The sequence below is a fragment of the Strigops habroptila genome, chromosome 8, assembly GCF_004027225.2.
Source record: "Strigops habroptila isolate Jane chromosome 8, bStrHab1.2.pri, whole genome shotgun sequence".
Taxonomy (NCBI): Eukaryota; Metazoa; Chordata; class Aves; order Psittaciformes; family Psittacidae; genus Strigops; species Strigops habroptila.
Window position 1 is genome coordinate 20,351,642 of NC_044284.2, and position 13,813 is coordinate 20,365,454.

Sequence of the window (13,813 nt, forward strand, 5' to 3'; positions counted from 1 at the left end):
AGGTAAAATCCCCTCAGATAAGTTTAACGCTCTTTTGATTTCATCTTACCTTTTCTAAGAAGACAGGAATTGCATCTACCACTACAGCAGATGACCTGGGAAGTGCTTCCATCATATATGTTAAGGCCCGACATGCATGGTTCATCTATTAAGCATACAGATATTTGGTTTTAAATAGAGATGACACTCATCTGTATTTCAAAAAAATTTCTTAAATATTACAAATGACTTACAATGTCAAAGTTGTGCTCCATCTGCAGCAGTGTTATCTGTTTTAAAAAAAAGAAAAAAGAAAAAAGAAAAGAATTGTTAGTTTTGTAAGAAGTATCTACATATCAACATAAAAAGGGCACAAATCAGCATTGTAACTTTTGACTCAGGACTCTGAATTTTCAAAAGAGCTACTACCTACTCTTGAGCCAATTAATTAAAAGAATTAATAGGAGTATCAAAATTTAGCAAAACATGACCTCAAAAACCAGATAATAAGATACACGCGCATACGCACACATACATACAATTAAGTATATATAAAAAAGAATATTTAAGGAAGGTATTGAGTAAAATAATATAATCCTTCAATAGATATTTAATTTTTACCAAAGCTGGTACAACACTCTTGACTGGAAATCCTCCTAATGTTTCTTCATTTCCCATTACCAACAGCTGGCACATCTCAATCACTGCCTGGAGTTGCTGACTTTCGTCAGTGGCTTGGAGACCTTGTAAAAGCTGCTGGGCTTTAGAACCTAGATATCCAGAAAAAGAGTAGGAAAGAAGATATTAGAAAACGTAAGTGTTCAAGGGAATTGTTATGTTATACTTCTGCCAGAGTGGAAGACCAGAGATAGTTTGTTTTCCTCTGTATTTGTAGTTTCACTTCCTTTCCCTGTCATAAGGGGAGGATAGGAAAGGGAGGCAAAAATCTCACTCTTGGCTGTCTTTCCAGTGCAGACTGATCAGCACAGGGAGTCCACCACACTGCTCACCACAGCCATCTTGCCAACCTATAAGCAGGTACCAGTACTCACACCACACCACCTTTATAAAGCAAAGGACTTTTCAACACATCCCCTGGATATTAAAGCACGTGGAGTACTCATGAGACCCCATTCTCCTCTTGGCAGGCAGTGCAACAGGTTGCCTTTGGCTCTCCTGGGAAGCCAAACAGACTTGAACTAAAATGTACATATCTTATCCACCTGCATAATGCAGACATGGTGGAACAAGACTAAGGACCCATGTTTTCTCACTGACTCGCTGTCTGAAGGCAGTTATTTGTCTGAAGCTTAAAGACACTTTTGAAACTATAAACAACATACCTTAGAACTGACATCTGCTAGTAGTTTCAAAGCTAAATTAAGCATTTGTTTCAAGCTGGCAAAAAAACCCAAGGATATTGGACAGGTCTTTTGTTAAGCAGCCCATCATGCAAAAGAAAAAGATAAGGAAGGGGTGAAAAGACGAGAACCCTCCCTTCCCCACCTAGAAGGGAACATTAAGATGCCCAAAAAAAAAAAAAAAAAAACCCACAAAAAACCAAACAAACAACAAAAAAAAAAATTGGAGGAAAACAAAAAAAAAAAGGAAAAGAAATATAGCTAAAGCAAATTTCTCTTCCTTATAGGAAGACAAGCAAATTAATATTGTTGACCAGAGGTCTAGCACTATCATAACATACACATCTCCAACACATAAAATATGTTAAACTATGAAGCTAATACAAATATTAGCATTTACTAGTGGCTGAATTCTACTAGTCTGGAAGTGGAAAGAATTAAGTCAAATTAGACAAACTTTGCTTACTAGCTCCACTTCCAATTGTCCTGTGGAAGAGCTGCGACATCCGAGGACCAAGAGGGCCAAACAGGTGAGGAGGAAGACCCCTAGCCTCTAATAGAGCTAAAAGCAAACAGAGGATAACAGCCATTGTCAAAGCTTCTACGTATATTTTTAAAAGCTTAAATTCCATGATGTTATAATTTAAGATTACTATAATTTTGATACTTTAAAAAAGAAGAGTTAGAATTAGATGACTGCAGCTACCTCGATTTCTTAAAAACATCAAATAGATGACCTTTAGGGAACAAATGACTCTTTTGTATGCATCAGAGCATGAAGGCCCTTTAAGAAGTCACCCACTGAGCTTCCAATCATACATTTCACAGAACAAATCTGGTCTACTAGATCATTGTAAGTCTAGATCTAGACTAGCAAATACACCAGACTAATTTCAAATCTGAACTCAAACGACACAAAATAGGTTAAGCATATCGTCACATTTTCAGGACCTGAATGGCACTGTAAGTCTGGGGGGGAAAAAAAAAAAAAAAAAAAAAAAAAAAAAAACACACCACGGAAAAAGACATTGGGAAAAAGCTTTACTTGCTGATAAGCAGGACAGGGAAAAACTCTGCTAGATATTAGGGGTTTTCTGGTTTTGTTCTTAAACACTTTTCAGTAGTGTTGCTTAAGCTAGACTAGAGTGATTGATTCTGATTTTTAATGTAGCAACCATAACCACTGCTGATCAATACAATAATGATTTATAGTAAAAATCAATTTAGCTCAATATTCCTAAGGCATATCTATGCTTACTGAGGACTATAAGCAACTGAACTGGTAGTGACAGAGCACTCATTTCCACTTAAGTATCCAGATTAACTGAAACCTGTCATTTGCAAGGCAAATCCCAACTTCTGAACTCCTTGCAAGGTAGTGTCAAAATCATTTAAAACAGTTGCAAACTGGACATGCAAACTGAGTTCATACCTGTCTGTACTCTCAGGTTTTGAGAGACCTCAATCCTTTAGCCCAAGCACAAAAGCAAGCATTTTAAGAACATTTAGATTTTGTCTGGTCAAAGCTTACAGCAACGTGGGTATCAATGACAAGCACAATAAATGTTATCCAGAAGCAGGCAGGGTAACAGTATGCCTAACCTGGCCTGTCAACTGAAAACATTCCTGCAAAGACTTATTTTCATGTTTGAGCTCACACACTTAACAGGACTGAGTTCAGTTCTCTCCCCCCACCTCCTCCTGAAAAGTCATCGATAGTAGTGTATTATACACCATGTAAATGAAGGATACTATGCTACCCCCTCCAGACATCATTTCCAAATTCTTGCATCTTCAGCAAATTAAGTCTTGTAAGTCCATACTTCAGAACTGCCATAAGCAAAGCAACACATTCACAGATGAAAAAACAGCCCTTTGATTACATATAATACAGAAATTTCCCCACTACATAATACAGATTTTTGGGTAGGTATGGCTATTTATAGGCTGCAAACAAAACAAAAAACAAACAAAAAAGAATAGTAAATTAGTAACTTTTATACCTTGTAGTCTTCCCATCTCAGAATCATCAGACTCACTTTCTCCAGAGGTTGTCATACCTACAGCCCCAGCAACAGAACTAGAAGCTAAAGAAATAAAAGTAGAGATTAATGCAAGTTAAAGTGCCTTTAAAGCTACAAAATCCGTATCAATTCCACCATCAAGGAAAATGTCCGCCATCAGAAGAGTGCCCTGCATTTAATATTGCCACCATCATGCTTCTGTACAATTGTCACTTTAAATAGACCAGTCTACGGGTCTAATACTTCCCAAAGGCTTAAGAGAGAGGTTATATTGACACAAGACAATGGAGGGGGGGGGAAGTACAGCTAGATCAGCAACTGCCTTTCGAAGACATTTACCTGTATCCTTAGTAAATCTTCACTTTTCTTACTTGAGTGTAATGCTGCACTTAGTTTACATTAATTCTGAGGTTTTGTACTGATGTAGCTAGCTTTAAGCAGCACACATTTGAGATGTTCTACAGTTCCAGCATAATTGCTGGAAAGTGACTTTGAACTCACTACTGATTAGGACCAGATGATAAAATTAAGTACCATGTAATAGGACTGCACAAGTAAGACTCTTTAACTTGGTTACAAATTTCTCCGGTACAGACATGCTTGCAATTTCTACAGAAAACTTGTAGAATATTTATGAGTGTAAACAAAAGAACTTTTACAAGTAAATGCATGCCTTCTGTATTCTGAACAGTTTGGTGTCTCTTCAGTTGTCAGTACAGTGATTTGTTTAACATCAGCTGAAGTTACTTTTAAGAAAAACCAACTGTAGATGAAAACTAAAGCGTAGTTTATCGGCTGTAGTTTGGAGACTACAAAAAAAAAAAAAAACATAACTGAAACATGTACCAGATATCCAAGAAATCAGATTCAAAAGTAAAGGCCCCTCTCAAAAACCTTCAAGAATTATTTACGAGCTGTACCAGCCTAATAATCTCTACCCACGATTTAATCCATTTAATTATTTTTAAAAGCGAAGAAGTTTTCATCAGCATCTATACTAGAAGTGTTCAGTTGGAATTTCCCATTACCTGCAGCTCCCTGGGGAGCCTCATCCGTACGCGCAGCTGAAGAGTTAACTCCATCCTGGTTGTTGTCAGGATCAGCCATCTTCTCCTGTCGGCGAGCTTCAGCTGCTCCTCTTTTGCCCAGGCCAGAGCCTCGCCGACTAAAGATTCAAAAAACAAATTTTCAGACCTTATGAACTAGGACAAGAGATTTATTAATGTGACGCTACTCAGAACCACATAACATTTATGTAGATCACTACCACAAAGTTACACAAACTAACAGGTTTACGTAAGAACCAGTCTTCCCAAAATTATCCAACTCTTCTTTACCCTCACTGCCCTGCACCATGGTGTTGATTTGTTTACACGCATTACAGCTAGGACCTTACATTATACCCTTCAAGACAAGGCAGTCTACTGGAATATAATTGTAAAAACGAGCAAGGATTAAAATGATCATTAGTTACAAATCACATACACATTTAGGTCTGATGACAGAGTGACTAGCTTTAAAGGAAGTTCTGAACTACTGAAAGCACAGAGAACTGTGATGATAAACCTGGTTTTCAGTGCTAGAACAAGCTTGAGGGAACAAGCCTTTTTAAATTTGTTTTTTTAAACACTACTGTCATCATCATTACAAATACATATGCCTACAAAGGAGACAGTCAAATTCAAATGCACGCTTAACAACAGAATCAGACCTCAGAACCTTTTTTTATGGCATGGAAAAGAAAAAAGTTGTGCAGAGATTACTAAATGTAGTTTAGGCTTAAGAAAAAAGCAGCTTAAGGCTTCATAAGTCTAGCTTCACAATACATGCAACTACAAAAATTTTTTGCATCACGGGACATGTTTACTTTCCCCTCCCACTTAATCTACCAGCTGTTTAAAATTATTAATTCAGAGCTAATTCTCTCTTGCATCAGAAAGCATATTAAGTACTTGGATATTTGTAGTGTTGTTCAGATACAGTTGCTGACCTGACAAGCTGAGTCAGCTTAACTGTGTACACTATTGAAAGGGACTCCGGTGTGGTACTATGAAATCTTTTATTTTTCACAAGTCATCTATTTTATTATTCATGATGGACAGTAGTTTAGCACTCTGTGTTCACTATCTTTTTAGAAACACCTCCCCTAAGAAAGAATTACTTAAATCTGTGGTACTGTCTCCGGATGTTTCCTTCCCAACACCCTGCCAACTGAGGGACTTATAAAGGTGTGATGTGATACATTCTATGCACTCTCCATGACACTGTTATACAGAATATCCCAGAAGACCTGAAAAGCTACAGCTATTTCTACAGCAGCAAAGCAAGAGATGGATAAGGCCAGTTTTCATGCCTGAAATTGACATTAATATCAACCCACTGCAGTAATCACATTTCATTATGTAAAGTTTTACCTGGTGCTAGCACAGGAGCCCGTGGTCTTTTGCCGTGTGCTCCGCCGCAAACTGGGGAGCTCAGCAGGTGGTGATTCACTGCGCTTCTTTGTAGATTTTCTTAGACCTATGTAGAAGAATTGAGAGGAAATCAGTCTTTAAATACACAGCAGTTCTACAAAGAAATGAAACTTCTGTGTACAGGAAGCTTCAATGCAGAAGAACAGCTTCTACATAAGAAGCACAATAAGCCCATCAGCTTTTACTTGCCTTACACCGAGCTGCTCTACCAGTAAAAGAAAGGTTCGGAGATTCACTTTTACTCCTTAAGTAATATTAAACACACTGAACTCAAACTTGTTACCTAGACACCTTTTCCTAACGTACACATTATAGTTATAGAAAAGCTTTGAAGTCTTTCTCATGATAAACAGTTTTCACATTACGGGATACAAGTTTATTATTTCCACATGTCAATGGTCAAAACGCTTAAAACAATAACAACAACAACAAAAAAAAAAAAGCATTACCTTTATCTACAGAGAGAAAAAAAAAATACATTGTGGGAGAAGGCAGCTGTGGTTGCATCTGTCTTCCCCTACCACAAAGTAAATCTGTGCACATAAACTTACCACTAGCTGAATTATAATTTTTTAGTCAGTTTTATTCAAATTAGTATGGCTTAACACTAACTGCCTTAAATTCAAAACCATGCTCCCCTCCAGCAGTCAAGCACTGCCAGTGTTGAGATCTGTCATGTAGTATTGGCATTCTTCTTTCAGCTACATCCCTTCAGCCCTTACCACTGTCATAAGGTCTTCCTTGATGTAAGTAATCAAGCATATCTTCACAGCTTTAGAAAAGGAGTTCTCAAGTTTTTTAATTTGGAAGTATTTGCATTGTTGAAGACTGACATTAATTCACTCTAGGTTAGGAAGCCATTGTTCTGATTACATTCCACTGCAGAACCAGGTAAAATCTTAAACACACAATAAACCTATGCAGTACAACATTTTCAGATGATGAACAAGCTTACTATCAGGCTGAAATATCCCATAACATCTTCCGAACTAGAAGGTTGATAATCAAAGTGTCAAAAATTTAAAATCCTTAGGAGGCCCAGCTTGACATTTCAGTCGTGCGTCTCCCCACCCCTCATCTACAATAAATAAATGAGAACCCCATAACATTCAGTTTAGGCACACTATTACTAGAACAGATATAATTAATTTGGAGAAGATGAGAAAGTTAGATCACTGCTCCCTCTTCCGACAACAATGCAGAAATAAAACATTTAAATGGGCAATGGTTTTGAGAACAGTACATATTAAACTGGGTCCTGTCTATTTCCTTAATCCTAAAGCATTCCAGGAATGCTGAGTTGTGATACCAAGGGATGAAATGGTAACTATGCAGCTTCTGAATGGATATTTAACAGAAAAGGGAAAGTGATCTGCAAAGCTATTACCGACCTGGCCAATAGTCTGTCCTTTCAAACACAATACTGTATTTGACCCAGTAACACAATGCTGCCTGCAGCTAAGTTCCATGCCGATAAAGGTTAACCTGATATTCATGCATTTACTACACACCTAGCTTAGTAACTTAAGAAATTTGGCAACCTTAAGAAAACATGGTTCTGTATTTAACAGCCACCATGCAAGCAACTGAAGCAGGCCAGCCAGTTGAATTTTCAGATGGTCTGTCCATATGGAAGAAAATGCTAAATTTTTTTCAAACATTCAAAAAAGCAGTGGCATTTTTACTACATATGCTTTCAAACCAAAAATTTAAGTTGAAGTTTCTACAACATAAACACACAATGACCCCAACCCTATTTCCATACAGTAAGACACTTGCAGTGGGGGGAAAAGGAGTGTGTTATAAAGTATATACAAAACAAGTCTGAAACAGTTGCAGCAGGATCTCATGCCATAAGCCTCTCAAGTACAACAAGATACAACAGAACTCCCCTCTTAGCTGGTCGTATTCTACACTAGAAAGCACATACTTTAACTGGCACTGGGTACAGCACTGTATCATTCCACAGATAATGTGTTACCACTCTGAGTTCATATTACATACGTGGAAAAAGTAAGCTACCCCAAACCTGTAACGGCATGGTGAAATTCTAAGCGCAATGTGCTTTTGCTTGACATTTAGATTAATAAGTTAATCACTCTGTTACAGTAGAGTTCACTGGAAAAAAATACAACGTTTTAATTCTTTACGTCAGCACACCACTTACCGCTTCAAATCTGTGGGTACTCATTTTCAAGTAGTCAGACCTAAATACTAAATAACTCCATATCAGCTTAGTAATAGTGTATCAGACACCACACAACCACTCCAGTGAAGTAAGATTGACTTAACTTCTATCAAAATCAGATTTCTGCTAAAGGCAAAGGTTCCATGAAACAGCAGAGCTTGCTGCTGTTTAACAGTATGATATACTTGCTCATGACTTACTGTCCCCAAACCAATCCCAAGATGCATGAAGTGCACACCCGATACACACTTTCCTGTTCCGTAAGTATTCTGCCAGTTTGGTGAGCTGAGCTTGCTTAACACAGAACAGATGAGCACAGATACCATGAACCAGTAGGGCAATGAAGCCATAAAATGGGTTGTCTTTTCTTTAAGTCATAAAATTCGCTGAGCCATCTCTTTAAACTGAATTCATAGAATCATGGAATGGTTTGGGCTGGAAGGGACCTTAAAGATCATCTAGTTCCAACCCCCCTGCCATGGGCAGGGACACCTTCCACTGGCCTAGGTTGCTCAAAGCCTCATCCAACCTGGCCTTTAACACTGCCAAGATGGGGCAGCCAGAACTTCTCTGAGCAACCTGTGCCAGCGCCTCACCACCCTCAATGTAAAGAATTACCTCAGTAAGAGGGTTTTAGAGAATTTAGTTACCCAGCTACAACTTGGTGGACAAACTGCACAATACATCACAGCTTGAGCACCCAGAAAAGATGAGCACATTCTCTCCTGCTGCTCAGAGGAATGTTCTACTTGTCAGATCTTTTTGCATGTTTCTCTTTTCCCAAGTCTTTACTTCTCTACCTCTGCTTATGCCCTAACATCATCCTATTTGCATGCCAAACACTCACGTTAATGACTCAGAAGGAAAATAGACCCAAACAGGCTAAACCTGAAACAGTGAAACCTAACAGAAATCAAACAACAAGAAAAAAAATATCGTAAGAACATCTTCACATTTAAGTGTGTTTACTGGTCAGCTTTTTTTTTTTTTTTTTTTTAAGGCATTTCTTTGGTTGCGTAAGAGAACCAAGTTCTGAATGCAGCTGTACTGCATTCACTTATTTCAAGTATTACCCAAGCCAAAACAAAGTTAATCAAACTTTCACAGTCCATAACCTGGAAAGCCCTTTATTTGCAGTTCAAAAAGATAATCAGTAGAGATTTACTTGTTAGGACTAGAAGCTTAGACTTCAGACTGGCTCCTGTATTGGGCCGCTCTCCTCCTCATGCAATAAAGATGGTGAAAATAGCTGTGGCAGGGGAAGGCAAGACAGCCTCCTGTTATTTTAATGCTCCACTATTCCCCTCCCTCAATACCAACCCAGACATCCCCAGCTCTTGATTATAGCCCCACACAGCCCATCACTGCAATTAAACCAAGTATCTCCAAGGTCGTCATCTATTTCCTCCACCCCAAGTCCACAATTCTAAGGCTCAACCAACCATCGCACAGACAGTGCTGTCACCCACAGTCCCAAATAGACTAATTTAGAGCTATTTTCAGATTCTTTTCTCCCTCACCTCTGCCAAATCCCTTGAAGCCAGAAGTTACACACCATTCCTGCTCTGTGTTCGCCTTCATGTGGCTTTTCAGTGTATTCCAATAATCTCCCATGCCTCGCCAAATCTTAAAGTGTTAGGTAGAGGCTTCTTAGTCAGGGACAGCTACCCTAAGTTACACTGCTCTCAGCACTGTCCCAGCCATCACTGCCAACTTCTTCCCACTTAAGGGCCACAAGAAACTACACAAAAGGCAGCAGAGATTTCCCTTATCGAGCTTGGGTTTATACTGTTACATAATCAGTGAGCTGACCTGACCCACAACATTTTAAAAGCCCCTACAAAATATAGGGCTTGAAAGGGACATATTCACATCAAGAGAGCAAAACAAAAAACTTGCTTCCTCCCCACCCTGTCAGTTAACCAAAAAAAAAAAAAAAAAAAATCAAAAAATAATAAAAAAAAAGGTGAAAAACTTTGGTCTACTCTGTTTTTATTCTTCTAACAAATTCTATAGCTGTTCTTCACTGATGTCACTTCTCGGTTAGACTGCTGCGTAGCTGAGAACTCTTGAGAGCCACCTTGGCTGCATTTAACACCTATTAATTATCCAGTGAGGACTGCAAAAGAAACCTCAGGGTGTTCCCCTACGACATCTGAAAAGCTGAGGCAACCATGTCTCTCCTCATTCTTCTCATCAGTACAGCAAGCCAGATCAGCTCTTCAAGTTCTTCCTTCAAGGATCACAACTACTAATAATTACTCTTGTACTTCCTGAACTGCAATACCCAGAAGTGAACAGCATTGTATTTCTATACATGAGTCTAGTGGAAGGTGTCCCTACCAATGGCAGAGGGCTTGGAACTAGATGATCTTAAAGGTTCCTTCCAACCCAAACCATTCTATGATTCTATGTTCATCGGAATAATCTTCCCTCTCCTCCCACTTTTCTTCCTAGAACCACTCCCCCCACCCATATTTTTTTTCCCCAGATTTTTTGCAGCTCCTTACAGAATTACGATTGCACGTTTATCTTCCACTAATTCTATAAGCCCTATTTCAAACTTCTTCAAACATCTGTTTCATATTGTACCGCTATACAAGCCTAGAAGTTTTAGCTTTCACTTTCTACACTGGATTACTATGACTTCTAAGGACGTGTTTCCAGGCAGAGGGGTATACACCTCAGCAATTTAATCTAGACCACTGTCTCCCTTACTACTTCAGAAAGTCTTAGGGTGTTAATACTTGTGCGAAAAATCACCTACTTCTGCTTCCTAATCCTCTAAGGGTACTAGTGTGCTACAGAAAATCAATTTTAACTTACTTATTCTTCCTTAAAAACCTACCCTGGACATACTTTCTTGACAATTCTCAGTATTAACCAATGTGTGTATTTTGTTACAATATTTCAATTTTTCCCCAGTATTTTTGAGCTAGTGACACTGCATGGCAGACCAGTTTGGTTTGGTTTTGTTTTTTTTTTTAAAAACAGGGCTAAGCTAACAATAGTCACTATTAATCCCAAAATCACTTCAATCTGTTGTCAAAGAGCTCTAATGCACTATTTGAAAGGCTGATGCTATTTTAAAAATATCGGTTTAACACTTTTCTTCTACTCTGAGTTCTTATTCTTAGTGATACTCTGTACAATCACTTACTCCAATCTATGATATTCAATATAAATAACCACTGGAATAAGTTTTGCTGTAATCTAAAGTAAAATAAAGAGGCATTAGACATTTTAGACTTCTTAGCATCACCTGTTAGTACCTCCCTCCCCAAACTGGGATGCCAGCTAAAGTAACTTTAACCTCTACCAAGTCTGGAAATGTCTCACACCATGCTTTGTGCCCCTTACCAGTGACATAGATACATACACACACCCCCTTACAAATCCATACTGACTTGGTTACGTGACATATACTCAAATGTATTAGTAAACTCAAGTTTACCTTTTCGCAAAAGATGACTTTCAGCTAAAGCTAGTCAAGCTGGCTTTCTCAGTACGTTCTTTGTAGAGACATAGATGTTCATACTCCAAATGCTGTTTTTCAAGCTACTCAACACACACCCCCCTAACATTGTGCTATCCCACCCTGCCCTTTCTCACTCCTTGCCGAAGTTTTGTAACTTGTCACAAATTACTCTCTGCCTTCACCTTCTTGCTGTTCACTTGTTGGAGGTAAATTGTCTCTCCTGCCTGTTGCTTTTCAGCATTGCCAAGAAGTTGCCTGTAATAAGGACAGACCTAGCTAATAACTTGCTGGTCAGTACCATTCTTGACTGATTTCTTCCCACTTCCCTTTCAGTGCATCCTATGCCAATTCACTGGGCTTTCACCTGGAATTCATCACCTAGCAAGTCTTGAACCATGGAGCAGGTAGAGAAAACCTTGCTATAAAGTAACTTCTCTCCCCTTCCCCAATGCCATTCTTCATCAATTGTGTTAGGTCATTCCAGAATCAATACTCCAGTCCAGAACAAGCCAAAAATTAAACCTATTTTGATTATACAGGAAGACATCCAATTGCTCTTGTTTGTTTCCTGCATTAGTACTTGCTATAGACACGCCCCGGCTGGGACAGGCTACTTGTGATCATGTCTAGATAAAGGAACAACCATAAGCAAGCTTAGGAATCCAACTTCTTACATCAAGTTTTAGAGAATGCATGCTATAAATAAATCACAGTACGCAAAAGCAGCATAATGCATTTCAAAGAAATTTTGTTCAAGACAATATTGCTACAAGCATACCTGCACACTACGAAGCAGGTGCTCTGCTTGGAGACAGCCTGTACTTCTTAGTGACAGTGTCCAAGAACTGTAACTGCTCTTCAAATTCAGCACCAGAGGACATATTTCGTAAGAACAATTTAAAAGGTAAAGTGACTAACATCCCAGGCAGTAGGTACACTAGGTTTAGAAGATTACTATTCTTAAAGTAAAATCACAAGAGATTCTCACAGTAAGGAAAAACTAGGAAAGTGGACTTGAAACAAGAAACCGCATTATCTGCTTGTTTTCCAGCATTTACCATTTCCACTCCATGACAGAAAGCTTAAGAAAATAAGAAAAAGAAAAATCTAACAGGAGGAACATCATGAAGAAAGTTTTAACAATGCGTGTGTGTCCACCACAACATTATTTTGCATATTTTTTTTAATTGATTTGCAAGACAGAGAAGCAACTTAAACTTATAGAACACTAACTGTACTAAAATCATTTTCTTCAGCTGTGAATGGTTTCAGTCACAGCTTAACTTAAAATCTCAGCAGAACACACAATTTGAGTTTCTCTAGGAAGATCCCAAGAAGCCCAAAAACAACAGAAATATTTGTTCAGAAGACTTGGATTTAAACATATGTACTTATTCTTTTACAGAAGAACAACTTACTTGCTAGCTTAGCCTGTAGTCCTGAAGGTCCAGGTTTTGATGTCTCTGACTTGGAAGAGCCTGGTAGAGACAGTTTTGTTTTAGGGAGACTGACTTTTGGGCTGAATCGAGCAGCCCAGTCAAACTTTGAAGAGCCACCTGTTTTACTCTGTTCTTTGTCTCTGCTACTCCTTCTCGGACTGGGGCTGGATGCAGAACGGGAACGTCTAGCTTTACTCTGGTCCTTTCCCTGTTTCACCCTGGCACCCTGAGGAACAGTAGAAGAAGCAGAGGCAACAGCAGAAGAGGAGGAGGATGTGGAAGCTGAAGAAGAAGAATCAGTGATGGTGCTACACCCAGCTTTGGCTGAGGTCACCGATTTTGAAGCCAGCTTGGAGAGTTTTGCTGACTTCTCTTCAGCACCAGTTGATTCAACTGCTGAACCACCCTTTATACAAGACAGATCCTCTGTCCTTTTCCTTTTCTGACTTCGGGAGCTACCAGCAGCTCCACCCTTCCTGGTGTGAGCCTTGCTTGTTGATGGCAATTGTGCAGACTTTGGCTGTTCTTGGTCTAAGTGCCTTCTCTTAGATTTAGTATGTGGCTTGTTAGTTTCCAAGGAAGTTTCACTGTGTTGAAGTGCTTTGGGTTTTTTAGCAGAGCTAGGAGAATTGGTCCTCCTGTAATCTGGACTAGCACTGCGTTTAACTCCTCGAGAATTGTCTTTCTTAGGCACTTGCCCCGTTTTTTGCTTTTCTGAAGTACTGACTCTCTCCGGATCTTCTTGTTGTGGTATTAAGCCAGCAGATGAACTACAGCCTCTGTAGAAGTAAGCAGGAGCAGTATTAGTGTTAAACTAAAAAAAAAATCTCAGAGTTGCAACAGTTTTACATGATAAATGTCAGCATTCTC

At 38.9% G+C, this 13,813-nt stretch overlaps 1 protein-coding gene across 17 annotated transcripts in view; it reads right to left on the reverse strand.

The window, feature by feature from the left end:
- TRIP12 (thyroid hormone receptor interactor 12) overlaps nucleotides 1–13,813 on the reverse strand; it is an 80,618-nt gene that overhangs the window by 28,367 nt on the left and 38,438 nt on the right. For 13 of the 17 annotated variants that reach the window (XR_003992619.1, XM_030494681.1, XM_030494672.1 and 10 more), the window contains 8 exons: nucleotides 12,923–13,722; nucleotides 5,779–5,884; nucleotides 4,393–4,529; nucleotides 3,344–3,427; nucleotides 1,807–1,902; nucleotides 601–749; nucleotides 234–269; nucleotides 50–145 (listed from right to left, as the gene is read on the reverse strand). Coding sequence is in view for 16 of the 17 variants with exons in the window: in XM_030494681.1 (XP_030350541.1) it covers nucleotides 50–145; nucleotides 234–269; nucleotides 601–749; nucleotides 1,807–1,902; nucleotides 3,344–3,427; nucleotides 4,393–4,529; nucleotides 5,779–5,884; nucleotides 12,923–13,722 (1,504 nt within the window). In the remaining variant the exon portion in view is untranslated. The remainder of the gene's footprint in view (nucleotides 1–49; nucleotides 146–233; nucleotides 270–600; nucleotides 750–1,806; nucleotides 1,903–3,343; nucleotides 3,428–4,392; nucleotides 4,530–5,778; nucleotides 5,885–12,922; nucleotides 13,723–13,813) is intronic. The other 4 variants (XM_030494685.2, XM_030494678.2, XM_030494680.2 and 1 more) reach the window with 3 other exon arrangements.